At 47.5% G+C, this 27,356-nt stretch overlaps 2 protein-coding genes across 9 annotated transcripts in view; one reads left to right on the top strand and one right to left on the bottom strand.

The window, feature by feature from the left end:
• Positions 1-11: 11 nt before the first annotated feature.
• Positions 12-22,364, bottom strand: COPS7B (COP9 signalosome subunit 7B). Of its 7 annotated transcripts, XM_074911630.1 has the most exons (9): positions 21,844-22,364; positions 21,001-21,202; positions 20,490-20,618; positions 16,843-17,018; positions 15,569-15,644; positions 13,931-14,019; positions 13,143-13,345; positions 11,782-11,887; positions 4,539-10,304 (listed from the first exon to the last, which is right to left on the bottom strand). In XM_074911630.1, the coding sequence occupies exons 4-9, from the start codon at positions 17,002-17,004 to the stop codon at positions 10,146-10,148; spliced, it is 795 nt and encodes a 264-aa protein (XP_074767731.1). In that variant the 5' UTR covers positions 17,005-17,018; positions 20,490-20,618; positions 21,001-21,202; positions 21,844-22,364; the 3' UTR covers positions 4,539-10,145. The 7 variants fall into 7 exon arrangements, 4 of the variants coding, with proteins under 4 accessions (XP_074767733.1, XP_074767731.1, XP_074767732.1 ...); XR_012634017.1 differs by lacking the exons at positions 4,539-10,304; positions 20,490-20,618; positions 21,001-21,202; positions 21,844-22,364 and adding exons at positions 12-1,423; positions 1,977-4,525; positions 19,127-19,240; XR_012634016.1 differs by lacking the exons at positions 4,539-10,304; positions 20,490-20,618; positions 21,001-21,202; positions 21,844-22,364 and adding exons at positions 95-2,130; positions 4,420-4,525; positions 19,127-19,240.
• A 1,835-nt stretch (positions 22,365-24,199) lies between these two features.
• PDE6D (phosphodiesterase 6D) overlaps positions 24,200-27,356 on the top strand; it is a 40,402-nt gene continuing 37,245 nt past the window's right edge. Inside the window, exon 1 of one of the 2 annotated variants that reach the window (XM_074912126.1) lies at positions 24,200-24,359. In XM_074912126.1, coding sequence (XP_074768227.1) covers positions 24,310-24,359 — 50 coding nt within the window. In that variant the 5' untranslated portion in view covers positions 24,200-24,309. Of the gene's footprint in view, positions 24,360-24,749; positions 25,029-27,356 lie in introns of those variants that run through there. The other variant, XM_074912129.1, reaches the window with a different exon arrangement.

Here is a 27,356-nt window from a genome sequence, read left to right as displayed (position 1 = left end):
TTTATATATTGTTTATAAAGAGATATTTATAAAAAATTATTTATGTAACTAAATGAAAAGTCAAGCATTGTAACATTTTTTGTCCTAAGTAGTTGAAAAACTTTAAAAAAAAAAATCATTCCGTGTGCCATTTTGTAACCTGTCTTTATTTATCAAATTCACAATTTCTATGTCAAGAGTGATTGATTTTAATAGAGTTAAAGAAGAAATTGTTCAGATGTTTTAGAAAAGTCAGGAGCGAGAGAAAGGCCAGCTTTGATCCCCTACGTAAAAGTAAACTTGCGCCCAAATCCTGTGATGCTCCGACGGACCAAATCCTGCCTGGCGCTGCGTGCAGCCGCAAGCCTCGGCAGAACCCAGCTGAGCTCTCTGCGAAAGCACACAGCCTCGGGCAACCCGCCCATCGCCCAGATCCTGAGCGGTACCGCTGGAAACGAGCCCACCACATTCAACGGCCTAGACCCGGATCGAGAGCAGAGTGACAGGAGCAGAATTCGGCCTGGACGCATTTTAACCGCTTCCCAGTCTGCAGGTTTGGGTCCAAATCTCATCCTGTAGCTATAGCTCTGTCACTGGGCGCCGTAGGGAGACGCGGTCCCCGCTGACAGCAACAAAGAGACAGCGCTGGATCCGGCCCCCGGCTGCGCTAGTGGGAGCGGAGCTTTATGCCGGAGGCGCTGTTATTTAGGATCCAGCAGCTCACTAAGTATCTTGTCGATATTCCCATTCGCCCAACCTTTGCTGCTAAGCTGTAAAGTCCCTTCCTCCAGCAGAGATTTATTTAACTGTGCCTGGGACAATACACAGACAGACTAAAATATACTGAGGGCTGCCTGGTAAGGATTCACGGACACAGCTGTTGCTACAGCTTCTTGCTATGTAAAGTGCATGAAATAAATCGTTAAAATGACTCGGAGCTCTAAAGGAAACAGCAAGCGAGGGGGCGGGGAGCGCAGCAAACACACAAACTCCTGCATGAAGGCTCTTTGGTCTCGTTCTTCAAAGACGCCTTAGAAAAAGAGTGGCAGGCACCCAGCCCAGCCGTGACGGGAGTCACAAATTATGCCCTGACCATTGTAGTGGGCTGGGAAACAACGAGCATTATGTTCTGCTGGGCTCTGGTGCCTAGGACAGGGCAAAAAGAAAGTCACCAAGACCTAGAGGCAGAGAGATCCTTTTCCTTAGCAACCACCAGGAAACCATAGAAACCTCCAGTCAGACTCTCCCCAACTATTAGAGAACATTAGGTTTACAGAACAAGGGGATTCATCCTGAGAGCTCAATCATCAGGTTAGGAGCACGCACGTGACGTTTGCAGCCTCGTACAATCAAAGCCTCTGTCAGAGACAGGTACCCACCTCACAGTGCCCACAGAGTCCAGCTGGATGGGGAGCAGTAGCTGATGGACCATGTCAGATGTTGCCTATGGGGAAGAAAATCAAGACCCTGGGAGGTCAGGCTGGGAAGGACGGAGGCAGGATGGGGCACTGGCAGCTTGTGCCCTGTCTCGGGTCAGCTAGAGCCCTCCAGAAGTGTCTGTAGGTAACCCATTGTCAGGGCTCTGTGAGGCAAATACAACCACCCCACTGGCTCCACACACCTTTAAAGGGAAGGAGAGACTGTACCAGGAGCTCCTAAAGAGATGTCCATCAGAGGGGACTGTCTGCTGTCACCCAGCAAACCTAAGGGACAATAAGGAGATCACCTCCTGCACAGACCTTGCACACCAGGTCTGAAGAGCGGTGAAAGGGGATGGTACTGTGGGTCCCCCTCAGGGTCCTGGTCCTTGAGCGTGAAGCAGTGACCACAGCAGAGTACCAGGCTGGACCAAGACGGGGCCAATTTCCCGCCCAGTTTTGGCTTTTTGCTGCAAAGCCAGAGCTGGAATGAAAGCATCTGCCTGGTGACAGGGGGCCTCTCCTCAACTGAGCAGAGGGAACTCAGTCTCAGGAATTCAATCCACAAAATTTGACCACCTAAGTGAGGTGCAACCTGAGATCAGGTTGGGGGAGATCCCAGAGATCCCAGCCTGGGGTCGCATATGGTCTGGATTCCCGTTTCTCCTCTGCAGCGTAGTCCGAGGGGAAAAGCGCAGCCCCACAGCACAGGTTCCTTCCTTCACTGGGCTTCCTGGAAAAGAGCAAGCCCAAGGAAAAGGACAAAGCTGCATTGCAAAAGGACACTAGTTTGGCAGAAGGAGAACGATGAGAGCAAGAGCTCCCTGTGCAGAGGGACGGGATAACAGCTTGGCTCCTTGCCTTACTGCTTCCGCTCTGACCAGGGGTAAGTCACCCTGTCCCTCAGCACGCTGGTTTCCCACCTGCAGGACAGGAACATCGTGCCCACGTTGGGGTGTGAGCTTATGTGCAACAGAAGAGGTAGCACTTGGGGGTGAAAGAGCACTTGGGAAAACCTCCAGATCCACTCAACCTTAGCACCCATGTGGCACAGCCAGACTGGTGGGTCTGGCACGCAGAGACTGGCATTGCGAGTAGAGATCAGTTTTCAGAGTGCTGACAAGCACCTTGCTCGGTTTGGTGGACAGGCCAGAACAGGACATGGAAATGGTTCATTAGAGCACAGCAAGCACCTGATAAGGCCACAACTGGGTTTCCCTGACAGGGACTCAGTAGGAAATGAGGCCAGCAGGAAACAGAGGGGCCACAGGAATCTAATTAGTAGGGGAGGAGGCATCACGTGCAGTAAAAACAAATTGATCTCACATCACTGCCTCCCTTGCGGGCCAGCTAGGTCAAATACTCACAACACCCAGTAAAAGGATATAAGGCCCACACTGGAAAACCCCTTTCCCACATCTCAGCCCGGAAAAAGCATTAACTGAACAGCAAGAGCTGTCCTGGATGAAATCTGCAGCCTCAGGGGGGTGGCATCTGACATCTCTGCAGCACCTCAGAGAACAGCCTTTAGCAGAGGTGTATACACACACCTGGGAGCAAGGGTGGCAGGAGTCCCAGGCTCCTCTGTCCACACTCAGGTCAAACTAGCACTCACAGGACCTACAAGTTTCCTGCACTACCAGCTGAATAAGCAGTAGCCACATTCAGCTTCCAAGTGGGAGCACTTGTGACATGACATGGGAACAGCCTTGATTTCCCTTCTCCAGAAGCTATTCCTACCATGAAATGAGCCATAGGCCCTCAGCCTGAAAAAGCACACTGCTCTCCAGTGAAAAAGGGCAAGAGCTGTTGAACAAGTGCCTTACAAAGCCCAAACAGGCCAGAGCAGACCTTGGAGCTCTCACAACAGGGACAAAGTTGCCCTCTAATGTGTGGGAAGTCTGTTTGGTTCCCCCAGCCTGCACTGCATGTTCTTCCCTGGTACCATTAATGCAACTTTTCCAAGGTATTTATTGCTGAAGGGTTACAAAGCCCAGCTCAGGTGACAGGAAATCCCAAATCAATGAAGAAAAAGAAAATCTCAGAGCCCCAGAGCAGGAGAACAGTGGAATTTTCCAGCTGGAAAGGGACTTGAGGCATTGAGCAGGGACTGCCGGGGGCAGCAGCACACATGCCCCTGCCACTTGCTCTAGGACTTCTCCAAGCATGGGCTGCTTCCCTCAGAATGCAGAAAAACAAAGGGAAGGGATCACAGAGCAGCTTCCAGAGGGAGCCTGCGCTTGACACAAGCGTGAGTCGAAAACAAGAAGGGAATTGAATTCAGGCCCCTTCCTGTCAGTCAGCGACTAACCTTGTCAGAAGGGATGGCAGCACTAACCGAATCAGGCAATTCATTAGGTTGGGGCACACAGCAAAAGCCCATGCTCTCTGGAGCAGAACTACAGTGAAAATCCAGGGTAATGAGTTGCAAACTGCCTTTGTAAATGACACTTCTGCAGTGACTCTGGCAGGCTGGGAAAAGAGCTAATAGGAAAATCATTAGGTAGCATCCCTTTGATATTGTTGAAAACGACACAGGCTATTTTTCCTGCCCCCTCCATAATTAACCTGGCATATTACCCATAATACTCCAGGCTGATATTCCCATAGTGGACCACCTTATTTGTGTCAGGGGAAAAGAAGGGTATGGTACACAGGAGGATGATGACTTCCGGAAAAGCTTAAAAAGCTTTAAGAGTCCCCCCCTTCCCATACACATGCATCTTCTTCAATTCCATCAGCAATGAACCTCTGCCCAGCCAGGATACCAAAGCACTTTCCAAACCTCTGTCACAAAGTCAGCACACAAGAGAAAGGCTGTCCTGGGAAACGCAGCTGCAGAGGAGCCGATTTGCCCAAGGTTTCTTTCTGCAGCTGTAGCAGAGCTGGAATAGACACAGCTCTGCGCTTTGCCCCCTATTCATAACACTGTCCTTTGTCCTTGATTTCCATTACGCTAAAACAGGCAAGAGCCTGCGCCTCCCTAGACGCAGAACAGCTCTGAGGAGCAAAGCCTACCCACCTGGCTTGTCTGCCAGCAAGTAGAGGTGTCATCTCACAGTCATGATGTAAAAGGAATAGCATCACAGCTGGCAGGTGATCCTGTAGGAACTGGTGCTCTCTAACAGCTGCGAAGGTGACAATGAAACACCAAGATGTTACTTATTGCATCAGCACAGGCAGCCTTAGGACTGTGCTAATCATGAGACAGTGACTGAAACATTAGGGCTGGTTAGATAAACAGCATCTTCAGGAAGAGTCTGGAGGGCTAGACAGCATTACTTCCAAACTCCGCACCTATGAAGATACAACCCTGCAGTCAGAGAAGCTCAAAATATTCACAAAAAGGCCAATCTCTGATGGAGCGAGGCTTCACTTACCCGCCACAATCAGCTCTTCTGGAAACACAGAGGTATCGTCTGCCTGAGCATTTGAAAAATGCCCTGATGATACTGAGGTTCACAAGCCTCTATAGGAGACCTGGACCTGTGGAAGTGTCCTATCTTCTACTAAAATTACACCAAGCAAGGACTATTGGCACAAATTCTTTTGCGCTCTGTAGCAAAATACACATTTCAGAACTGTTAAATGACCTTATGGTGTACCATTACCACCTAGAATTTCCAGTGTGTACATTCATTTGCTAAGACAGGGACAGCCTTTCTTCTTGACAAGAAAAAGCCATGGTCGCAGCTATCACACTCATGCAATTTGCAACCTTTAGCAAATATATCAGAGCATCTTGTGAGGTCTACACACTGTGGGAAAAAGAAGTATGTGTGCCTGTGTATTTTGAGACAGTGAGCGAAGTGCTGCTCTGAGTAATCCCTTACGTGGTTCACTAATCAGAAAGGGGGTACCACCACAGTGCCACTAAGAAGGAGGGTGCGGCCTAGGCTAGGGGGTAAATACACACTCTCTTTACAGTACACCTCTCTAGCTTCAATCACTTACCTCTGGTAGCTCTGTGGTAGGGCCAAACTTGATGAAATATCAGCAAAATGTCAACAGGCCCTGAGAGACACCGACCTTTGCCACAGAGCAGAGTGAAACAATGACATCCTTCTAAAATCTCTGCTGAGAAATTCAGTCAGACTGTCAGGTTAAAATTCCATAATAAAAATACAAGGTTGAGGTTACAAGTAGGAGCTGAGATCACTCTAAACTTTAATTTACCTTTCTTGATGCCCGTGGGTTACTTTCTCTCAGATTACGCAAAAATAAGCTAGACAGATTCAGGTTTTGGTTCCCTTGCATTAGGTCAGATGCCATAAAGGACTTGGAGGGGATAAAACAACAGAAAACTTTGTATGGGAGTAGGTACCAGACATCTGGCTAGCTGGGTCTATATACCTGTGAGGCAGGTTCTTTAATTTCTCCATTTCCCCATTATTCGGAATAACAAAGAGCAACGCTGTTTCTCTCCATTGCAAAGTTTGCAACAGGCTCAGATACTGAAGTAACAAAACCACCAGCAGCAACACACCTAGGAATGCACAAGCTGTGACTGTTTTACCCCAGCAGGAGCTGGGCTTTACACGGTTTTCAAGGTCAGAGGCCTCCCTAAAGAGCTTAGATGCCCTCTGTGCAGAACTGAAAGTTTAGGAAAAGCCTGTTTTCCCCACGTGACTTGTTACATTCCAATACAGCTATCAAAGTTGATAGCGCTCTTCCTTCTGCCTCCCTTCCAACGAGTAAACCCAGCTTTCTTCTTGCACACATGGACCAAAGCATTTTCCCCTCACAGGAGAAGCAAACACTAAAAACAAAACCAAAAACACCTACTGGGTTCTGTACGATTTTCCACTCTTTCAGGAACAGAAAGCTGTTCAGCAAAATTCACTTCGTAGGACTGGTGGAAAAATGGCCACCTCTTACCATCACTCCCTCCTATGGGAACAAAAGCTTCACTTTCCCCAGCTTCACTCTGGGGAGCAGGTCTGCAGGTCCTACTCCTGTACACAATCTATGGAGACCGACCTGCAAGCCTGCGCACAGCTCCACAAGCACCCACAGGATTCCAGAAGTCTTCACAAGACTGATTGCAGGATGGGTCTCAAATCTGAACACAGAAGGGTCTGTCAGCATCACTGATTTTCCCTCCTGCTCTCAACAGAAGACTAAGCTAGCATTCAACTTATCTAAGGAGTTGAGGAGGGAAGTAAAAGAACAATAGATTTTGAGCAAAAACTTATTTTCTGTAAAAAGATTGACATCAGCATTGCTTTATCATGTTCCAGAATTGCCTGATGTTAGCTGGTATCAACTGAGTCACAGCAGGAATGCCAGGGACATTTGTTAGCATGAGGCACAGCTTTAGGGCTAGGGCAGTCTACCAGCACTGCAATCAGCTGAGATCCTCTCTTTCATTTTCCAGCTCAGTGCTCAATTCCATATTAAACAAGCACTAGTACAAGTGGAGCTGTAGAACATGAAGCTAGACAATAAAGCCCTGAAGAGCAGAGGGAAGGCAGCTCCATCTACTTTGTCTCCCTCCGGGTGGAGGAGGCAAACAGAAGTTCAATAGCTCAAATTCTGTCCTGCTGCAGTCTTGAAGTGAGCTGCAGCTGGAGCAGCCCATTGCTGCCATAAAACAAAGTAGGGCAGGATGCTGTCCCCACATCAGGGAGCAGTGTCCAGCAGCGCTCAGACAAACAGCGTTAGCTGCCTCCAGCAGGCACAAGCAATACATGAGAGTTTGCATCAAATCCACTTCTGCTTCCATCTCCTTGTTCCCAGAGCACAATTAGGCTCGCCAGGCACTCCCCACTTGAAACTGTCCAACAATTTAGTCCCCACCAGCCACCAATTCACACAACTGCACTCCAAGCTGCTGCCCTCCCTGCAGTTACAGGGACTCAATGCAGCCTTTTTCTGCTGTCCTTCTCAAACAGCATAGCACCTCCTGCATCCTTCCCTGTTAACAACTGTGCCTTCTGCTTCATTCCTGGAATAGCTTCTAACTCTTTCCTTCAAGCCAGATTCATTAACCAGCTGCTGCAGAGCTGTTTGCCTCCCCCAGGTACTCTGTGCATGTCATTTGTTAATGACTCATCTCCGACTGGGCTCATTGCAAAGACACCCCCCTCCTTTTGCGGCACCAAGCACATTGCTGGCACACCAGGAAAGCCAAACACGCAAACAGCTCAGTTCCCTCCAATATCCATTCCCTTCTCCGTCCTCTATCACCGTCAAGCATGGGACAGCTCTTTATTCAAAGTGCTATTTCCTCCCTTGCTTCTTTGCTGATCAAAGGCAATGTGTACTGAAGCATAAATAAGATCTTCACCCCCAGCCAGGCTTTAAGAACAGCAAAAACGTAAGAACAAGCTCAAAAACTTCCAACACACTAAAGAAGCTTCAGCAAACTAATGTGACTCCTGTAACTGGCAGGGACTAAACACCAAGGATGCCAAATTCACATCTATTTCCCCAGCAGACTGCAGCTTGCCGAGAAGTTAAAACGATTTCCAAAGGCATTTCTATTCTCCAGCCTCCTCACAGGACTGATACTAAAAATGGGAAGGAAAGAAAACAGCTAGGGAGGACCACAGAACCTCTTCTCAATCTAGTGAGAAACTAGTCAAATCTAGTGAGGAACTGGATGGCCAGTACACTGCATCTGCACACGTGGAAAGCCAGAAACAGACTCGGTCCACCTCCATCACACCGATTGATTATACTTGGGTACACAAAGTCTACCTACACCTCCTGAGAAGCTGACAGCTAAACAGTGGAAGAAGTTAGTTCACAAACAAGTACTGCTGCTGTTTGGGAAACAGTTCCCTTGAGATACAGGGAAAGGCTTCATATTCACTTATCCTTCCCTTGGACTTTTTTGGCTAGCATTTCTAGGGGGAGAGCGAGCTGGCAAAGAATCAGAAACCAAGGGACTTGACTCAGCAGAAGCTGGATGGGAGGTATTTAGATCCACCTCTCAAGATTAAAGGCTGGTGTGCCTGCACTGCAGAAGAAGGAGAGGAATTTACTTTCACAAGAGTACAAGTCCTGTGGCTGAGGACTGAAAAGACACAGATGGCAAAGAATTCTGGTAGCAATAAGAGGAAGGCACGTGCATTACACAAGTAAGTGCAGGTGACAGCTGGCTGCAGGGCTGGAGCACTGTCACAGTCCTCTGTTTGAACAGCTCCCCTGCCCACTCACTGAAAGCCCTTCTCTTTACAGCACGGAGTGAAGTGAAATGCAGGGGCCAAACTACAAAGCAATACTCTGCTAGACCCAGAGGAAGGAATCAACCGGCCTAATACAAAGCACAACTACAAACCTTCCACAATCAGGCATCAAAGGTATTCAGGCTCAGGACACTGGGCTCAGCTACTGGCTTTGCCACAGATCCTTCGGCACAAATTTGAACAAACCACTGACAAAATGGGAAAAGCACTTCCCTGCCTCCCGGATGCATCAGGGAGATTAGTCAGACCTTCTGATAACGTAACATCAAGAATCATATAACTGCTCAATTGAACAAGCGTCGCTGGACTACAAGCCTAAAACAGCCTCAAAACCAAGACTCCAGACTCTGACATTAAATCAGCATTTTTAATTTTTTTCTAAAATGTGCTTTTTTGTGAATTGCTGTTTCAATGCCAACCCCATCCTCCCCCTTAAAAAAAACCCCACACCTTGCCAAACTAGGTGCAAATCACCTGAAGTTAGTCTGTAACAAATAAAAAACACAAAACAAAGGCTGAAATGCTTTAGAATCACAACAATGTACAAAAAAAAGTGAGGAAAATACAACCTGAAAGTGTTCAAAATTCAGAAAGACTAGTCAAGTCCATTGCTTCAAGGGGATGCTGCTGCAACCCTTGCCAGTGGGTCCTGGGCCACCAGCCTGCCACGATGCTAAATGGGCTCTTCTCCCATGCCAACCACTGTCACTAGCATCCAAGGAAGAGCAAAGGCATCAGTTTGAAGGTATCAGTGGGGGAAACAACTCACAAGCAGCTCTGGGAAGTCCCATCACATTCAGAAGGAACAGTTTCTAGTATGCTCCTAACCACCTGCAAGAAGGAAGGCTTGAAAGAGCAGCTCACTTCCTCCTTATTGTATTGATGCCTCAGAGATGCAGAACAGTGCTTTAAATCTTCGAGAGATTAAAGGGCTTTGCAAGGGCAGTAAACAGACAGTTAAGTAAACAGCCCAGCACTGGATCTCATCTTCACAGAGCGAGGTAGTGTGAATTTCACCCCAGTTTAAAATAGACAGGGGTAGCGGAAAGGCTGAAGACTTCCATGTAAAGCAGTTCCTGGCCTAGAAACCTTTCTGCGCTCCCTTTGGGAATGTAAAGATCTGTGTTGATGGCTTCCTCGCTCCCAGCCTGGCTTTGGTAGCCACACTTCAACCCTGGGACTCAGACACTTGCTACAGAAGTTCTCCCACGATCTGATTTAGTACAGCAGCTTCCTCAAGGTTAAGCAGCAATGAGACTGGCTGGGAGGGAGCAAAACTGTCCACAGATTATTTTTTTTTTTCCTGCCCCTTTTGGTTAGTCCCCCTCTTTAGAAGTCTCTCTTTACAGGACTAGAACAAGGACACCCTGGAATTTAATAGGGGCTGCACAGTGTAACTTAGCCAGGTGCTGCTAACTGGGAGCTGTATTCAAACAGGGCTTTTATTTACCAGCCTGGAAGTGACTGGCCCAGAACCCACTGAAAAAGGAGACACAGGCCCTTTTTTGCTCCTCCTGTTGTCACTCCTAGCTGAACGACATTTAGATGGCATGTTCTAGTGACGGCTGGAGACCAGCCCTTTGACTTTGGACATCTTCTTTGTGGGCTGCCTTTGTTCTGTGTGTGGAGGGCACTCTCGCTCTACCAGCTGCTGTTCCATCTCCTGTGCCGACGACGAGGCTGTAGCTTTTAATGTTTTCTTTATGTTTGTGACCTGGCCAAGAAGAGACAGTGAATCAGCACCTGCTTCTTCCTCCCCTTGCAGTAGAAACTCTGCTTATATACATATTGAAAAACCCCTGGAGTAGAGTGGAGATTATAAAATAAACTCTCCCATCAGAAACATGCTCTGCACTTGGGTTTATTAAAGGTAATGTTTCATCCTCACTTGGAGCCAGGAGTTATAAATATTTCCAGTCTGGATCCAATACGGAAAAACTAGATTTATTTTTTATTTTTTCTTTCTTCTCTTAAGAGAGAATGGCACAATATTGTACCACCTTTCTGGCTGGCTGGACGGACCTACTACTGACTTGGTACAGAAGGCAGTCATCCTACCATTATGTTGCCAGAAGCAGGAAGGACAAAGGAGACTGACTGTGAAAGAAACAAACTTACACTTAGGGCAGCACTCAGAAAGGGAAAATGCCATTTGGCCTAGCTAGCTGTCTGAGACACAGAGATTTGCTAGAAGCAAGAACAGAAATTGGTTTTGTGCGAGGCAACAGTACTGCTTCTGCTACTCTGGCTGAAAAGGAGAGATACAGCACCAGGCACCATACTCTGTCTCCTGGAACCCTGTAGAGCTCACCAGAAATACAATGAGCAAACCTTAAAAAAAAAAAAAAAACAACACAGGCCAAAACAAGTTTAGGAGTCAGGTGTGCCAACTCCAGGCCAAAGGCAAACCAAATGCACCATGGGTGCCAGTCAAGCCGCCAAGCATATGCTGCTTCAGAAGGCAAACGTAAACCTGCAGGGATGCAGCACTCCGCAAGAAATAAACCCTGAGCAAGCGTCTCGGGAGGACCATTTTCACCTTTACAGCTGTATTAGCCAAGATTTGTTCTCACAAGTAAATACACATCAGCAGGGGCTACAATCGCGTGCCCCTGCTGCCATCTATCGCCTAGCTGCCGTGGAGCAGAGGCAGGAGCGCTCCCCGGTCACCGCTGCTACGAGAGCTCAGAGCCCTGTCTGGGTGCTCAACTTGACCCCCAAGAGAAAGACCCCAAAGGATGCCGCTGAGGACACTTTTTTGCGAAAGCAATGAAACTCGAGAGATTTTTGTTAATTACACTTTCAGGTTTAAAACAGAAAGAACTGTTTTTTCCTTCCTGACTTGTAAAAAGGGAGAGGATTGCACGAAAGCTCTGCGTTAAAAGCACACTTTTCCTAACAAATCAATTCAGAAAAGCATAACTAGTGTAGCCACCTAGCCAAAATTTATAAAAATTTATAAAGAAAAGTTCCAACCTGCTTGGAGTGGGCAAAGTGGATGTTTGTGGTATTACTAGCACACGGAAGCAGACATGTTTTCTTCCTACCTCAAACCACCACATCCAGTTTGCATGATTGCTAGCCTACTTCAAAGAAGCCATGATCATTATCCAGGTGTTACCATATTATTTTCTTCAGTAAAGAAACATTTATCAAAAACCGTAAGTGGTCTGAAGTGACCCTGTACCCACCTCCATCTCTACCTGCTGTTGAGTTCGGTGATGGTTCTCTTTGTATTGGTTGGCTCTAAGTACTTGCTGCTCAATTCCTAAAAGAACCGCTTCACAACCATCACACCTGCAAGATACAATGTCAAACAGTGTTTGCAAGTCCACTCCGGAGCAGCTCAATCAGGCAAAGTCATGCTCACTTAAAAGTTTAGGAGATCACTAAATCGACGCTTCATGCTTAAGAATTCCAAAAAGCTAGCAATAAAAATCTTTGCTGCTTATTCAGTGTATTCCACAGCATTCTTTAGCCAGTCCATGTTACATCAAAAAGTGCAGGTTCGATGCACTTTCAACTTCCTTTGCAATCAGAATTATTGCTTAAACAGGGATGCAACACATTTTTCAAAAGTAAGTAAAACTTTAAAACTAAGCCAAAAAGTTAGATTGACAGAATCCCCCTGCCTGTTAAGTGTTCAAAAGACAAGAACACTCCTCCAACACAGAACTCATAACCAGACAGGACAGAAAGGGAATTGGTAGTGGTTCACTGTTACTTTCCAAACAATGCTGTAAGGTCCTGGAGCCCTCTCACCATGATGAGATTGGGGAAATTGGAGCAGAGAAGCAAAAAATCTGCCCCCTCCTCAAGACAGCATATTTGCCCAGCAGTTTAATTACTTTTCATGCACTCATTACCATAGTAACTGGGAAGCAATTCCCAGTCAGCTCAGAACCTGCCACAGGCTCCACAGTCTACAGAAGAATTTGTTTGGGTGGGAAAGGAATCCTACAAAAGGATGAGAAGCAGCCTGCTGGCAAAGGTACAAAAAGATAGTACCACAGACCCAGTATGGTTGCATGCAGCCTGCATTTGCAGGACAAAGAGAAAACAAACAAAGGCATCTGAAACTTCAGACTTGAAGAGACATCTCCCCCAAAGAACTGTGATTCTCTAGAATTTGCCCATGCAGTCCTCATCACAGTGAAAAAGGCTGAAAAGTAATGGACTGTACTGTTTTCATTATCAAGCGTAACAGCAGAAGGGGGAGTAGCTCCCACCATAAGACCATGACCCCAGTCTGGCACATCTGTTTGAAGAGGCCTTGACTCCTCACTAGGGTTCTGCCATGTAAGAACTAAGGGGAGAGCAGACTCTCAAGACCTAGTACAGTTTGGCTTGATACATAACACAAATTAAATCCTAGATGGGATCTTGGAAAACATGCCCAATAGACTCTTCCTCCAAGTACCTACTTACAGTGTAAGACTCCTGATTAATGGAACATGGTGAAATTGAGCCAGCACTTGAAACTTTGAGGAGTAAGAAAAAAAACAGAACAAGCCATGTACAAGGAACAAGGAAGGTGGAGAGACTGCCTCACCATTCCTGGAGTGTTTTGACAATGTTACTGATGTCCTTCTTCTGAATGTCTCTGCCGATACAAAAGTCCACCTCTAGCACCTGGTTTCGTTGATCCAATTTCCCCTGGATAATATCTGTATAAACTGCTTCAATAATCAGATCTTCCAACTCCCTCAGATTCCTCATATCCAGGTCCTTCAGCAACACAGAATAGGGAATGCACTGAAAACAGCAAGTCCAAGAATAAGTTAACAGTCCTAGAGACAAAATGAACGAACAGCTGAGTCTCAGGTCAAGACTCAAGTGTTTATTGTACCCTACACTTCAGCCTGCAAGTACAGCAGTGACTGATCGTAGCAGAACAAACGCCTGCTACTAGGCTACATAATATTCCGACACAACTCTGGTAACTCCTGAAGCTTTGGCATAGCACGTTTGGGAGGAAAAAAGGTAATGGGATTGCAGAAGTAATTAAGACTGTTGCTTAGTTTTCTCTAGAACAAAAAGTCAGTGTTTTTAAGAATGATTCTCCATCTCCAGCCATGGAAGAAGCCATGCAAAGTTTCCCAACCCTTCCTGACCAATTTGCATGGCAGTTCAGACACTCCCACATGTAACCCAGTGGACTTCCATGAATGAATGTCCCAAATGCACCATGAGAGAACACCGTACATTACAGGTAGTTTCCTAGCTGCAGGATTTTTTGTGAGTACTTATGCAGGCTGATATAACTTCAATGCTACAGAATTTATGCCATTTTCAAAAACAAACAAAAAGAAGACTGCTATCATACACGGTGTACATTACCTTCATTCTGGAAGCCAGGCTTACAATCGTCAAGTGTTTCAGCTTGTTTTTCTGAGTCACTGTTAATTCAGGCAGGTTATCTTTGTTTGCTGTTGATGTTAAAAAGACAAGATTTGGGACTTTCCTTCAAGAATTATATATCCAGGCTGCAGAATTTCAGGCTAGTTACACTACACTAAACCCTGAAAGGCTGAACTTCTCCAGCTACTGTGGGTGCTGGTGAGCAAAGTGAGCTGCTGATGATGACAGATTAGCATGCCCAGAGAGAGAGGGGAAAAGTTAAAAAACAAGTTGGCAATTCCATTCTTCTATGCTTCTTTAGTAATTCTGGTTTTGGAATTAGAATATAATTCACATCTACACAAGTGGTGTCCTGCCAAAACGGTTGGTCAATGCTTTGTTTCTACCACCAAGTCATTTTTATTTCATTAGCAAGCTGACAGAATAAAATCTTCCCCCTTTGCTGATCTGGTTGTAAATACAGCTGGTTTTATTTCTCTGAAGAGCTGCAGAATTTAAGGTTGAAAGTGTAAAGTACCAGGCTGAGGAAGAGAGGAGAAATTACTAATCTAGATGGCCTTACTGTCATTGTATTATATCCATGTGCCTCATGAATATTTAAAAACAGAAGGGAAACTGGCAGCCTTCCAAAGCAAAGAAACTCTTTAAAATATCTGCTTTAATGGAAATTAGTGTTGCAGAGCCACTCAAGTCCTCCCATCTATCCCACCTCATTTGGAGCTCTACATTTTGATTACTTTTCCCCCTTTCTCTTTCTTCACTGGAAAAGGAAGAACAAACTGCACTGTCACATGCTGGGACACAAGACCCATGCACAGCAAACACATCCTCTCATCAGTCACAGAATTCATGAGGCTCGTGTTGCTCCACAGCCACTGGAATTTCCAGTCCTTGCACTTATGGATGCCACTTCTTACAGGAACTCGATAGCTTATCCACCACAGTGACAGCCAGCACTATGACAGAATTATCTGTCACACTCTGTAATGGTCTGGATTAGGCTGCTACCCACAAATGAAGTGTTAAATTGTAGCAGAATGGAAGCATAAGCACCAGAGATAAAAGCACATCTCGACAGATACTAAGATGATTCACACATAGTCCTTCTGAAGCTGTATAAAAGTCATTATTTCGATTTGTATTCTAGCTAAGAAATGCTTCATTTTGTTTCAGCAATGCCACCACAGAATAAAAGGTTATCCCATAAACCATATAGGTTTTTATAAATAATGCAGAACAATTTTGTCTAAGTTTTCTGCAGCTTCCATAACCAGTGTCATCTGAATTTCAAAACAGATGTCTGAAATTGCACTCCGCAGAGGTAAGTGGCCTGTGAACATCAATGAATCCTGCTACAGACCAACTCAATCCAGTGCTGCAGGGCAATCCAAACCAGTAAAAACATCATAGTCTCTTGTCCTTCCTCCACATTTCAGCAATCCAAAAGCACATATGACCCAGAGACCCCCTACGAACAATTCTCGTCCTGAGCAAATTCTGTTCTTGGACACTTTCACCCAGCCACACTACACCAGCTACCACAGAAAGCAAAGAACTGTCTCTGACAATTCTAAAGGGCAACCTAGACTCGTACTCTGCAAACAAGCCATCTCTTACCTACATAGTCTGGGTACGTTCCATATGCAAACAGGCTCAACAACTGGAAATAAGCAGCATGAGACCCTTCAGCAAGCTGGATGGGAAGAAAACAAAAGAAATTCCATATAAAATGGTAACATGCAAGACAACCCTGGTAGGTAACTTCTCCAGAGAACGTTTTAAGTCTACATAGTACAAGCAGTACCCAGAAAAGCAATTATGTCCCGATCTTAAAGAGCTGGACCTGCTCTAAGGCCTCATGAGCAGCAGCAAATTTCAGCAGTTTCAGAGACAAGATGATCCAGCCATTTCTGTGCACCAGAACATAACTACAGTTTGGACTGTCAACTGCTTTGTGCAGCACCTTAGGAGGTAACAGAAAAAAGTGACTCAATTTCAGCTGACATCCTGCAGGGCCAACTCTTCTCATCATGTGACAAGTAAGAAGGCAGTGGTGTTGGTTGGTTAAGCATCCTTGCTATTAGTGGGAAAGCTAAGACAGCTTACCTGCAGAGCCACAAAAACTTCAAAGCAAAGGAAGCTAGTACATTGGAAAGTAATAGCACTCCTCTTACAGGCAAACACTTCACTGGAATAACTGCAGGACCAAGCAGTGATTTTTATGGAGGTTTTTTTTTTTTAATATGATTTGCTAAACACAGATTCAGGAAAAAAACATACTTGGGATTGGATGCTGAAAAACCATAGAGGCATTTTTCAGCATATCTAAGAGCCCCTTTGGAAGGCCAGACTCGCTGTATGCCACATTATCCCAGCTGCAGAGATACTCAACCTAGATTTCCTCACTGTAGTAGAGGGAGGTGCTGGGGAGGCATTTTCAATAAAAGCTCTGGAACTTACTTTCCACCTTGGTTTGAAATGGTTTGGATTTGGTTACTACCCAGGCCTGATACACTAGACATCTGTTCACAAAGACTTTTAGAGCACACTGAAGTTATGCTTTCCAGGACAGTGAAGGAGTAGAAAGGGATTTCTTCATTGTTGGCTGGCTAGGTGCCTTCTTAAAACCATGATGGTGCTGATGTCAGGTTTTTGCTGTATTAGCAATCGCATTAAGGAAGCAAAGCTTTATGTAGGTATTTTTTAATGTCTAATATATACAGGGAAAACCAACGTCAATCTCTCACACAAAAATATCTCGGAACCAAAATAAGTGGCACCAGACCCTTCCTGGCACAGAAATTTCACACAAGGGTTACCTGTGGGACCTTCTGGAGATCCCTTACACTGGGAGTGCAGAAGAGGCATTAGGATAGAAACTCATCTCTTACCTCTTGCACATTTTTTAACTCCAATAGTTCTCCGAAGACATAAACCCCAGGAGCCTCCAGCACTTGATTTATAAGAGCAGTCAGAGCTGAGCCACTTGTACCTTTGGCTAGTAAAATAAACTGCTCTAGAAGATTGCACGACGGTTTCTGTTCTCCTGCCATTCTAGGTTTTCAATCTGTCAATAAAAGAACATGATATTAATACATCCTTTCTCCTCTGCTGAATTCTGTCTGGCAGTGGATCGGAAGGTACGCTCAGCATAGTAATGTTTCAGTGTCAGCAGAGCCAGGTTTTTCTTCAGCATTCAGAGGGCTGGCCAAGAACACAGCAGGTGTGACTGCTGATTTATCTGTGGAGCAAAAACAATTCATGCAATATCTGAGCAAAATTTCTGCAGGCTGGCTGGTCAGTTCCCTAAAAGGATCTACTCCTGCTAGTAGGAAAGGAGATTAGATTCCATGCTGGTTTCAGACTTTTCCTTCTACTGATGCTGCCAAATAATACCAACTGCAAAGATGTTTATTATTACCTCTAATAGAGGCCAGTTAAGACTTCCTCCTTCCTCATTACACAGCTTTAAAACACCAACTAAATTAAGTTTCCACGATTAACTGATTCACCTTTGTAGGCCAGCACATCATACCTTTGCCTTTGCTATCAGCTACAGATAAAACATGTGTACATAATTTCTATTGCTTTTTAAGACTAAAATGCAAAGAAAAACTGTGGCCTGTAGGTAGTTTACCATTTTACATTGTGCTGTTGAAGTGTTTGGGGTTAACTGGAAAGCTTAAGTGGTAAAAATACCCTTTCTACAAAGGCTCTATTTAAGTCCTGGTAAAGAGAGGTCTTTGTCTCCAGCTGCTGCCTGACATTTCTGGTGTCCATGTTGCCTCCCAGCACCAACATGTTGCTTTTGAAATGTAAACCACTATTTATTAACAAGCTCAACAAAATAAGTTGTTTGTATACAAACAACTAAGAAAAAATTTCTGAACATTATTCAGACACCAAACAAAGCACTTAGCAGATAAAGGGTTTCATTGTGTTATGTTTATATTGAATAATTATCAAGTGTAGCATGTAACCTTTACTCCGGGGTGAAGAAAACCAAACATCAGAGAACCTGTCTCGTTCTGCCTGACCACCGGGACCACATCCGCCCTTGTGGGGGTAGTACAGTCACACAGGTGTTTGCACTGTTTTACCATGCCTAACCAAATTAAGACTTGTGAAGGCAACGCTGCCAGCTTCCTTTACTAGTCAACTTCTAAAAACACACTTTACTCCATTCAGTTGCACCTGCAGGTATAAATGGTCCCGACCTGAGTGGGTAATCTTTTGCACTCTCTGCACAAAGATTCCGCGGTTCTCAGTGTAGAGAACTCTTTGGGGTTCTTTTCAATCAGAGGCACAGCCTGACTGAATAGTACTTCAGTTTCAACCGAGAAATCCCTGCAATACAGTAACACTCAATGTGGCTTCCTGATACACCCGAGGGCACATCAGCACCGCTCTCCACGCTCACAGATAAGGAAACCCACACAAGGACAGGCAATTTTCTCAGGAGGGCGCATGAAGTGACTGAGCTGGGAATGAAATCCAGATTTCACAGTTCCCGAGTTATTTTCCTCCCTCACAGGTAATGGAAACACACGCTGGTGCATGGGGTTACAAAAGACTGGTTGGCTTTATCCATGCCTTGCTAGGAAAGGAATGCTAAAATGCCAATTCTCTGCCCCTTTCCAAGTTAAGGTTCAGACAACAAGCATCGCTACTGCAACCTGTCCGCGCAGCCGTGTCACCGGGACGACCTCAAGCGACTTACGCTGGTGAGAAGTGACTGAAATACAAATGGAGACACTTTAAGGGAGCTTGCCCGAAGGCTGCAGCAGCCCATACAGGGGACGAACCGGGCTGGTCCCTCCAGGCCGGCCTTGCTGCAGCCCCCCCGAGCTCCCTGAAGGGGGTCGCGGCAGGAAGCGGCACGCAGAGCCCCCAGCAGGGAGGCGGGCACGGAGGCAGCCAGGCCCCCCAGACCCCCGGCAGCGCCCTGGGGCCCCGCCGAGCCCCGCCGCAGTGGGCGATTTACCCGGGGTCCCGCCGCGGGGCCCTCTGGCCCCTCGCCACCGCCCCGGCCCCCTGCTCGCCTCTCTCAGGGCTCGGGGGAGCCGCACGCCCGGCAGCGCCGGGACGGCCGCGGAGCGGGGAAGGGGAAAGGGTCGGTGCGCGGAGGGAGGGACGGGCGGGCGGGCGGGCGACACCTCCCTCCCCCGGCGTTACCTCTCCGCTCCCGGCCTCTCCGCCAGGCCTCCCGCCCTGCGGCTCCCGGCGCCGTGCCCGCCGCGCCTCAGGCCGCCATGATGGCGGCGCCGGTGTCCCGCGCGCGGCTCCTTCCCCCGGAACGCGCGGCCGCGCACGGAGCGTTCCGCCCCCGGGCGGCGGCCGGGCCCCAGCCCCGAGTCCCGTCGTCCCCCGGCGGCGGCCGGACCCCGGACGCCCCCCGGAGCAGGGGACGGCAGCCCGGCTGTGCTGGCTCCCGCCTTGCTGCGGCCCCGCAGCCCCCTCAGCAAATGCCGCCCCTCCGGCTCCACCGCGGCCCGAGCAGCTGTTTAATTACAAGCAAATGAAGTTTCTGCCTCACTCTCTTTTGGGGATGTGAGGTGCCGTGGCAGCGTCGCGGGGTTTACACACTCCGAAGTGGCCCATGCACTGGGCCACCATTGTAAGGCCACACTGTAGCGTGCTCTTTGTTCTGACAGCATGGCAGCACGGGTCTCTTTTACATGTACGGGTCCCATTCCAATTTGGGGTCCTTGCATATGCCACAGCCTTCAGAGAAGATTAAATCTCCCGGTTTATGGCAAGAACTTCAGCCCAAGAAGCTGAAGTGGGGCCATTTTTACATCCAACAGTTGCGCGAGGCTACCAGCCAAGCCCCTAGGGCCAGTCCTGCTGGGGTGCAAATGGAAAAATGCCAAGAGATGGGGTGAAAGATCACAAGGTGCTTGAAGTGATTTTAAACTTTATAGAAAAATGGCCCAACCAAAGGGCAGAGCTCAGTCTGTGATGTGCAGGAGCAGAGAAGGAGCTAGAGGGATTGAGATCCTCTCCAGGACACAGATCAGGAGCCAAAAGAATCCCGAGGAGGTAGAAGAACCGTGGTGGAAACAAGGCCTTTTAAGGTTGTTACCCTCTCCAAGGTCTATATGCTCACCTGTGCCACGCTGTGAATAAAGCATGTTTCTCTTAAAAATCCTTTAGCCAAGAGCAAAGTGCTTCTGGCTTTCAGTCAGCTAGTCCCTGAAGATCAAACTGTGGACAGGCACTGTCAGGAGGGGGGAGCTTTCAGGGAATGAACTATCAGAAACTATTAGGAAAACTGATGGGGCTTAGCCTGTGCCTCAGATCCATCTGCAGCCAGTCCCTAGGGTCCCATCTTCCAGAGAAGGGGTGTCAGACAAGCGCAGACATGCAGGTGTTGGGATGCTGTTGTGACACTGTTGTGACACTGGACTTCACAGCAAAATGAATGTAAAAAACCAGGCCCTGCACAGGAAGGGAGCTCAGCCAGGGCTATAACAAGCCATTCAGTAATTTACTTAAGCCACACTTAGATCTCATCTGCACAGGGAGGGAGAGTTACCTCTTCAATCACATCCTAAACAGCCCCTCCACCATGGTTCGTGTCCCCTGCAGACACACTGGAACAGTTGCCTTGGGTAAGCAGTGCGTGGCCTCATTTGTCTCGACTTGTTAAAGCTGAAATCTCAGGCTGAAATAGAGATAGAAATGTATGATCGTGAGCTATTTGCCATGGATCATTTTTGCAACCTCTGGCTGGAGCCTGCAGGTAAAAATCAGCTGTTAGCCCTGTGTATGTCAGCCAGGAGGGTCTTTTAGTCAGGCTGTTCTGACACCTCCTGACTGCTGAAAGCCAGCCTGGATGGCTGACATGGACTTTGGAGGACAGCGTTAGCTAAGCTCAGTTTTTGGGATGGATTTCTTTTTTTTTTAAGAGAAAAATATGTAGATGCCCAGCTGTCTCATCCCCTTTTAAATAGCTATTGCAACCTCTTGCTCCACCCACGCAGCTTTCTGCGTGCAGGATGTTAATCCATTTTATCTTTTAATGTTGGCATTATCTCTTGACTCACCCCATCTCTTCCCCTTGTGATTGTGCAGTCCAGGTCACTTTTAGGCAGCAGATAATTCACCTTATTCCCCTGCATTGCTTGAGAAAATAAACCATAAATTCAGAATAATCTCCCAAGCAATGGGGTCACCAGAGCCCCAGAGAAGACTTTGAGAACATGGTTTCTCTCAGTCAGAAGCCAAGACATGAGACTGAAAAGTCACCTGTAAGGGACAGAGACCAGGAAGGGTGTGATTAACAGCACAGAGTGACACCCCTCTCTCCTGCAGCTTCTATCACAACCAGTTCAGTATCTGGTTCTCCAGCTGCTCATCCTGCCTGCATCTGCCTCCTGCATGCCAGGCCAGCAGCACCAGCTTCACCCCTTGTAGGTGTGCACCCCCTGATGCCCTGGGACATAATTCTGGAGCTGGTTCTTCCTGTCCTAAAGTCCCAGTTCTGAATGTCATTGGCAAGAAAATTACCACCTGGCATCACCAAGGAGAGGGTCGACAGTGAAAGTGGATACTTTTATGTTTCTTATCGTTTTCCTTACCTTTCATAACTAAGGTGGATTAAATCAAAAACTCTTGTGAAAAGTGGCACGTAAGGACAACATAGGACCTTACCAATAACCCACATAATACACATTCTATTCAGAAATCATATGCTAGGCTAGATTTAACCACCAGGATTAGGATCTGGTTCCTAAAGTGTCTGTAATAATTTTACTTCCTAACAACTTAAAGCAAAATAAAATCAATGGCACCATGGCCACGTTAGAGCAGGAGCAGGTGCACCTACACATGACCAAATGCCCAGTTGCTCTAGGGGTAAGTTGCGCTGTGTAAATGCTAACACAGACCTGGATGCAATTTCATTCCTCATCTGTGTGTGCCTTCACCATGCTTCACCCATTTATTCTCTCTCCTCCAGGCTTCTGATCAGCATCCAGCACACATCTCCAGAGCACAGGGTGATGGGAGCTCCCACGCTCTGCTGAAGATGCTGTCAAGCTCTCTGCATTTCCCAGGATCCAGAGACTAAGCTGCTCGCTGGACTCATCTCACACTGTGGCCAGGCGAGGAGCAATGTGTGTGTCTGGGTGGTTGTAGACAACCTCTTCCATCAAATGTGGGGTGGGATGAAGCCTCAGCTTATGAAACCATCTCCCAGTTACGCTGATCTGCAGAAACACCAGCTCATTTATCTGCAACCTTGAGAGAACAGCTTCTGGGGAAGCAGAAAGCAGGTTGGAGGCATCTTTTCACCTGTAATGGCAGCTCAGAAACAGTCACCCCTGCCTGAGATGTTAAAGCAAAGGTGAAGTTTTCAGTACAAAGTGCCACCAAGGGACAGTGAGACTTCCAGCAACTTTCTTGCAAGTAGATTGGAAAAACGATGTGCTCAAGGGTGTCATTTGTGTTAATGTAGCCAAAGGATTTTGAGAGAGATCCCAGGGTTTCTGTCACTCTCTAAGTTACAGTGTCACATGTTCCACTGCTGCTCGTGTCTAGAGCAGCCACAAGAACTTCACACTTCAGCCATGAGCTCTTTTGTGATTTTCCAAAGTTCAGAAATGAGAGGCCTGTACTTCCCTGCACAGCATAGTGAATTTGGGAATTCTGAGATTTGGTCAGAAAACACAAAGACCCCAACTCTAAATTCTGCTAACACTCCTAGCCCTCTGCTGGAGAAGCCCTTCAATGTTGCAAGAGTTCCTCACTGCAAAAGCTCTCTTTCATCTCTGAGGAGCCTGAACAGAGGCAGGATTGAACTCCTTATGCCTAAACCAGCATGCCATACGTCCACCTGGCAGCCTCTTCCCACACACACCACCCTTTTTTCCTGCCTTCTTCAGGTCTGCTCTTTTTCTTGCTCACCTTTTCTCCCTGTCAGTCTATTTTCCTCAGTGATCTTTAGTCCCTCTTCCTTAGATAGGCTGTGTAATTGCATGCTATCTAAAACCCAGGAAGAACTCTTAATAAAAGATGGATATATATTAGCATAGCATACCCCTGGCACTCTGCCCAGATTCAAAATGATCTGTTCATACACTTTTAAACTGACGATGTGGAACTGAGCATGGATCACATGCATCAGGGAAATAAATGCTACCTATTTTTATTATTAAGATCTCTTATTGGTTATACAGGCAGTGGCCTTGTCTTTATGCATTAAACGCAATCTTTATTAATGTTCATGTTCTCATTTGTACAGTGGCTGATTTGGAGGCAAGCAGAGCCATGAATATATTGGTGGCACCCTGATTGTTTGCTGGTCCTGTTCTAAGCCTGGATTACAACTGCTGCCTTTATTTTTCTCATGATTTATTAATGCTCTGTATTACCGCACTCAGATTGTTAATGGAGGAGTTAATTTGTCGTGCTCATATTAAAGAATAGCCTGGCTTCTGGCACGCGCTAATGAACCAGACTCCCCCACGATCTACTTTGTTACACAAACGCCAAATTTCTGCAGTACAAAGAAAGCTGCTTTTGTTCTAGGGAAAATTAACTATTTATCTTAAACTTTCTCCATAATGCTGGCCCTGCGAGCTCCGGCCTTGGCACGCAAAAGGTGCTCTGGGTCTGAACACAGCAAGTCCCCAGGAGTACCCGAACCCACGGCTGGGGCTCGGCTGGGCGGCCCTCCAGCAGCCCGAGGGCTCGGTTCGCTGCCGGCCCTGCACACCGTGTGGAGAAGCGCCAACCGACCTCCAGCAGCGCGGGCACGGCCCAGGCGGCGTTCGCCCGGTCGGCACCGAGCCGGGAGGGCTGGCGGCGGGCGGGGGCTGACAGGCCTGCGGCGATTTCTCGCCCCCTCGACTACACCCCCCTGAGGCCTCCCCTCGCCCGCGCCGCCGCTGGCCCCGGCCCGCGCCCCCCCGCGGCCCAGCCTCACAACGGCGGAGCGGAGCGGCAGAGGAAGGTTTGTCCTGCGGCGACTCCCGTCCCCCGGCGACGTCAGGCTCAGCCTGGGTGGATCGTTCGCCTTAACGACCGCCGCGCAGCCGCCCTTGAACGAGGGGGGGTGCGGTGGCGGTGGACACGCGGACGCGCCGTCTGATTGGCCAACCCCGCCGTCCGTCCTGCGCCAGAAGGCGGGGAGGCGAGGCGGTGACAGAGGATGATTGGCCGGAGCGGCGCGCCGGGGGGCGGGGCGACGGGAGGCCGCTCGGGTTGGTTGCGCCGGCCAGTGGCGGGTGCGAGGGAGTGAGGGGGGAGGGGTGGGGGGTCCTGAGGCGCCGCTGTCACCGCCGCTTCCCGCCCAGGCCCGCGCAGCCAGGCCAGCCCGGCCCAGCCCCGTCCGCCCGCGGCGCGGCAGGACCATGTCAGCCACGGACGAGCGGGCCAAGGAGATCCTCCGGGGCTTCAAGCTGTATCCTCCCGACGGGGGCCGTGAGGCGGGCGGGCGGGACCCGGCCGGGAAGGAGGCGGGGAGGGGGGAGGGGTACGGGGATCGTCGCCCCCCTGTGGCGAGGGCGGGTGGAGGGTCCCCGGGCCGGGGGGGGGGTTGTCATGGAAACGCCTCCCCGGCTGAGCTGTTTCCAAAGGCGTCTTCCCCCTCCGGTGGCGGGGTGGGGTGTCCCTCCCCCTGGAAGCGGCTGAACCCCCGCTCGGGGCTGGGACCGGCCCTGAGCCGGCCGGGGAGCGAACCCCCGGTAGCGCTGGGGCCTGACTCCCGTCGTTGCTCCGCGGGGGGGCTGCTGCGAGGCGCGGGGTGGGGGGGTCCCCATCGGGGCGGTGGCAGATGGCCAGAGCCCTCACTCACCGGGGTGGCGGTGGCCGCCGGCTCCCGTCGGGCCGGAGCTGTCCGCCGGACGGCTGCTGATGGGCGGCCGGAGAGACGGGCCGGGCAGGAAGCGGCGGCCCCGGAGCAGCGGGAGCCCCCCGCCTCAGCGGCGAGGACAGCTCTCAGAGGGCAGGTGAAGTACCTCGGCGCCCGATCCCAGGAGGATCCGATCCCTTCCCCTCCGGCCTGCGCTTAGGCACCTCTGCTTGGAAAGCAAATACCTGGTCTTTAGGTCCAGAAGCAACTAAATACCTTGTTCCTTTTCATACTGTGAGGTACTGGCACACGGTGAGGTGTTGGTCATGGTTGGTCATACAGTGTTTTTTATTGCTGATACTGACATATTCTAGGTGTTAATGCCTTTCCCGTGCAGTTTGTTTTAAAACTTTTCATGTTGTGGCTTTCAAAAAGCATTCTCCTTTCGTGTCTCTATTATCTGAATATGAATTTAATGCTGATGAAATGAGATAGATCTGAGCTTGGAAGAGATGTGAGATCCTGTGTGCACCCTTCCAACCCAGAATTTCAGTGAAGTAGAGAATGGCTCAGCCTAAAGATCCATGTGCAAACTAACGGTGGGAGAAATATACCACATGTGAAATAAAGTTACTGTATTTTACTATAGTAACTTCTAAGCTTGGAAGACAAACGCAAGGTTGTTAGCTTCACCTTTAGATACCAGAATTGTTTTGGGTTGTTTTCTTTTTTACAGTGAGGACAGAAGTGAACAGAATACCCTCTTGACCTAATACTGTTATTTCTAAATAGTGGGGGCTTTTTTGTCCAGCAAGATGTTCATAATCTCTGGGCCAGCTGTAGCAGGATCTAATTTTCTAGACTGGATTTAGACAAATAGCTGCTATCAAACTATAAGCAGATGCTTTTCTTAACTTTTCAGTCATGGTCCTCTCCTCCAGCTGTTAGAACTACATCTGGTTCATTTGCTTCTGCACTAGCACTATTGACAGTTCTTTTTATTTATGAAAATGTAGCATTTCAGCTGTCAAAACATGATTTAAAAACCTTTTGTGCTGGCAATTAGAAGAAGAATAAACTTCTGGCCAGACTAAGCTGTTGGTAGAAGTGAGGAGTACCTGTAAAGTTAAGACTAGGGAACAAACTTTTAAAGTGCTTTTTGCGTGTGTTTGTATGTAGTCTTTGCTGGACAGCAGAATTTACTTGAATTTACTTTGGATGAAATAACCCATTTTGTTGTTTGTTGGCTTAAGTGGGAAATGCTTTTTACCCTTTGAAAGGTAGTATGTTAGACAAGGTAAATTTTTAGTATCTCAAGCAGCCATAGCATGGCAAGAAACTTTGGTAGAAATACTCTGCACTTCCATGTTGAAGTACCTCAAGTTTAGTTTTCCTTTGCTTGTCCTTGAGAAAAACATGGTATTAATTTTACTTCTGACAGGACAGTTTTAGGCAAAACTTTGTGCTTCTGCAAAAACACGCTAGAGTGCTTCAATAGTTACCATAGGGTCCAGGTAGTATAAAGTCTGAGAAACAGGAAAGTTTGGAGAAAGATTTAATAATTGGAACTTTTAGCAAGTTAAAATAGTTGAAGAACGTCTCTGTATGCCTTTAATAAAGTAGAATAGTGGCTGAACAGACATTCCTCATTTGTGAGAGGAAGCCTTGAGCCACTGTGCCATCCACACAGGAAACTACTCATGCTCAGATGTGACCATGCTCTCTGTAAGGCAGCCACCAGATCAGATTTCCACTTACTTTTCTGAGAGCAAGTGTGTGTTCTAGAGAGAATTACATCTTAAAGAGATGCTTTATCTTCCTCCCACTCTACTGCTGTGTGTGGTAATTTAATTTTCTTAATAGAAAGGAAGAGAGAAACATGTTCTGAAAAGCTGTTAAGTTCATACTTTGAGTACTTGAAAACTTTTTCCTCCTCTCCCAGGAGGGAGGGGGTTCAACTCCACCAACTTAAGCACACCCTGCTGACTTGGCACTTCAAGCTGAACTTGATTTTAGCACAAGAAACTAGCACAGTATTACACCTAGGGTCTGTATGTATTAAATTCCTTGTGTAGCAAGATCAATTAATAAGGCGGAAAGCGTTATTGAAGAAGCAGACTTCCAAACACTTGCTTACTTTAACACAGGAACAGGCATTCTAGCTGGAAATTCAGTTCACGTTTAGTAATCAAAGTTTCCTCAAACAAATTCTGTTTACTTGTGGTTCCGGAGAAGAGGTTAATTACAAGCTTTCCAACTGATTGGGACACGCTGCTGTGGAAATTAAATTATAACCCAAATCCACCCTCTGACTTTAATGCAGAGATATGCTTTCCTTCCTCTATGACACTAGTGTAGAAGCATGTTGTGGCTAGTGTCCTGAAATTCAAGCCAGAAACATTTATTCCCTCTTCTCATGGATTTAACCATTTAAAAATTATTAAAACCAAAGGATAAATATTTGATGTTTGCAGGCAAATGAGGATATTCAATATACTTTGTTATACTCATTCTAAGAATTTTTATGGCACCAGTTAAAAATTGAACACTGGCAGTCCAGTAAGTATGGTGTAGGAAAAGATTGAAAGCAGCCAGCAAAAGCTTCCA

The sequence above is a fragment of the Athene noctua genome, chromosome 8 (genome assembly GCF_965140245.1).
Source record: "Athene noctua chromosome 8, bAthNoc1.hap1.1, whole genome shotgun sequence".
In the NCBI taxonomy this organism is placed as follows: domain Eukaryota; kingdom Metazoa; phylum Chordata; class Aves; order Strigiformes; family Strigidae; genus Athene; species Athene noctua.
Note: the sequence above shows the minus strand (reverse complement) of the source record. Positions and strands in the feature narration are given on the sequence as shown.

What these genes read in the sequence shown, in the direction of transcription:
- COPS7B (XM_074911630.1), bottom strand. Translation starts at nt 17,004, where the DNA reads ATGGCAGGAGAACAGAAACCGTCGTGCAATCTTCTAGAGCAGTTTATT. An exon ending in AGTTAAAAAATGTGCAAGAG is followed by an intron (nt 15,645 to 16,842) that starts GTAAGAGATGAG and finishes CTTCCCATCCAG; the next exon opens with CTTGCTGAAGGGTCTCATGC. An exon ending in AACAGCAGGTAGAGATGGAG is followed by an intron (nt 10,305 to 11,781) that starts GTGGGTACAGGG and finishes CTTCTTGGCCAG; the next exon opens with GTCACAAACATAAAGAAAAC.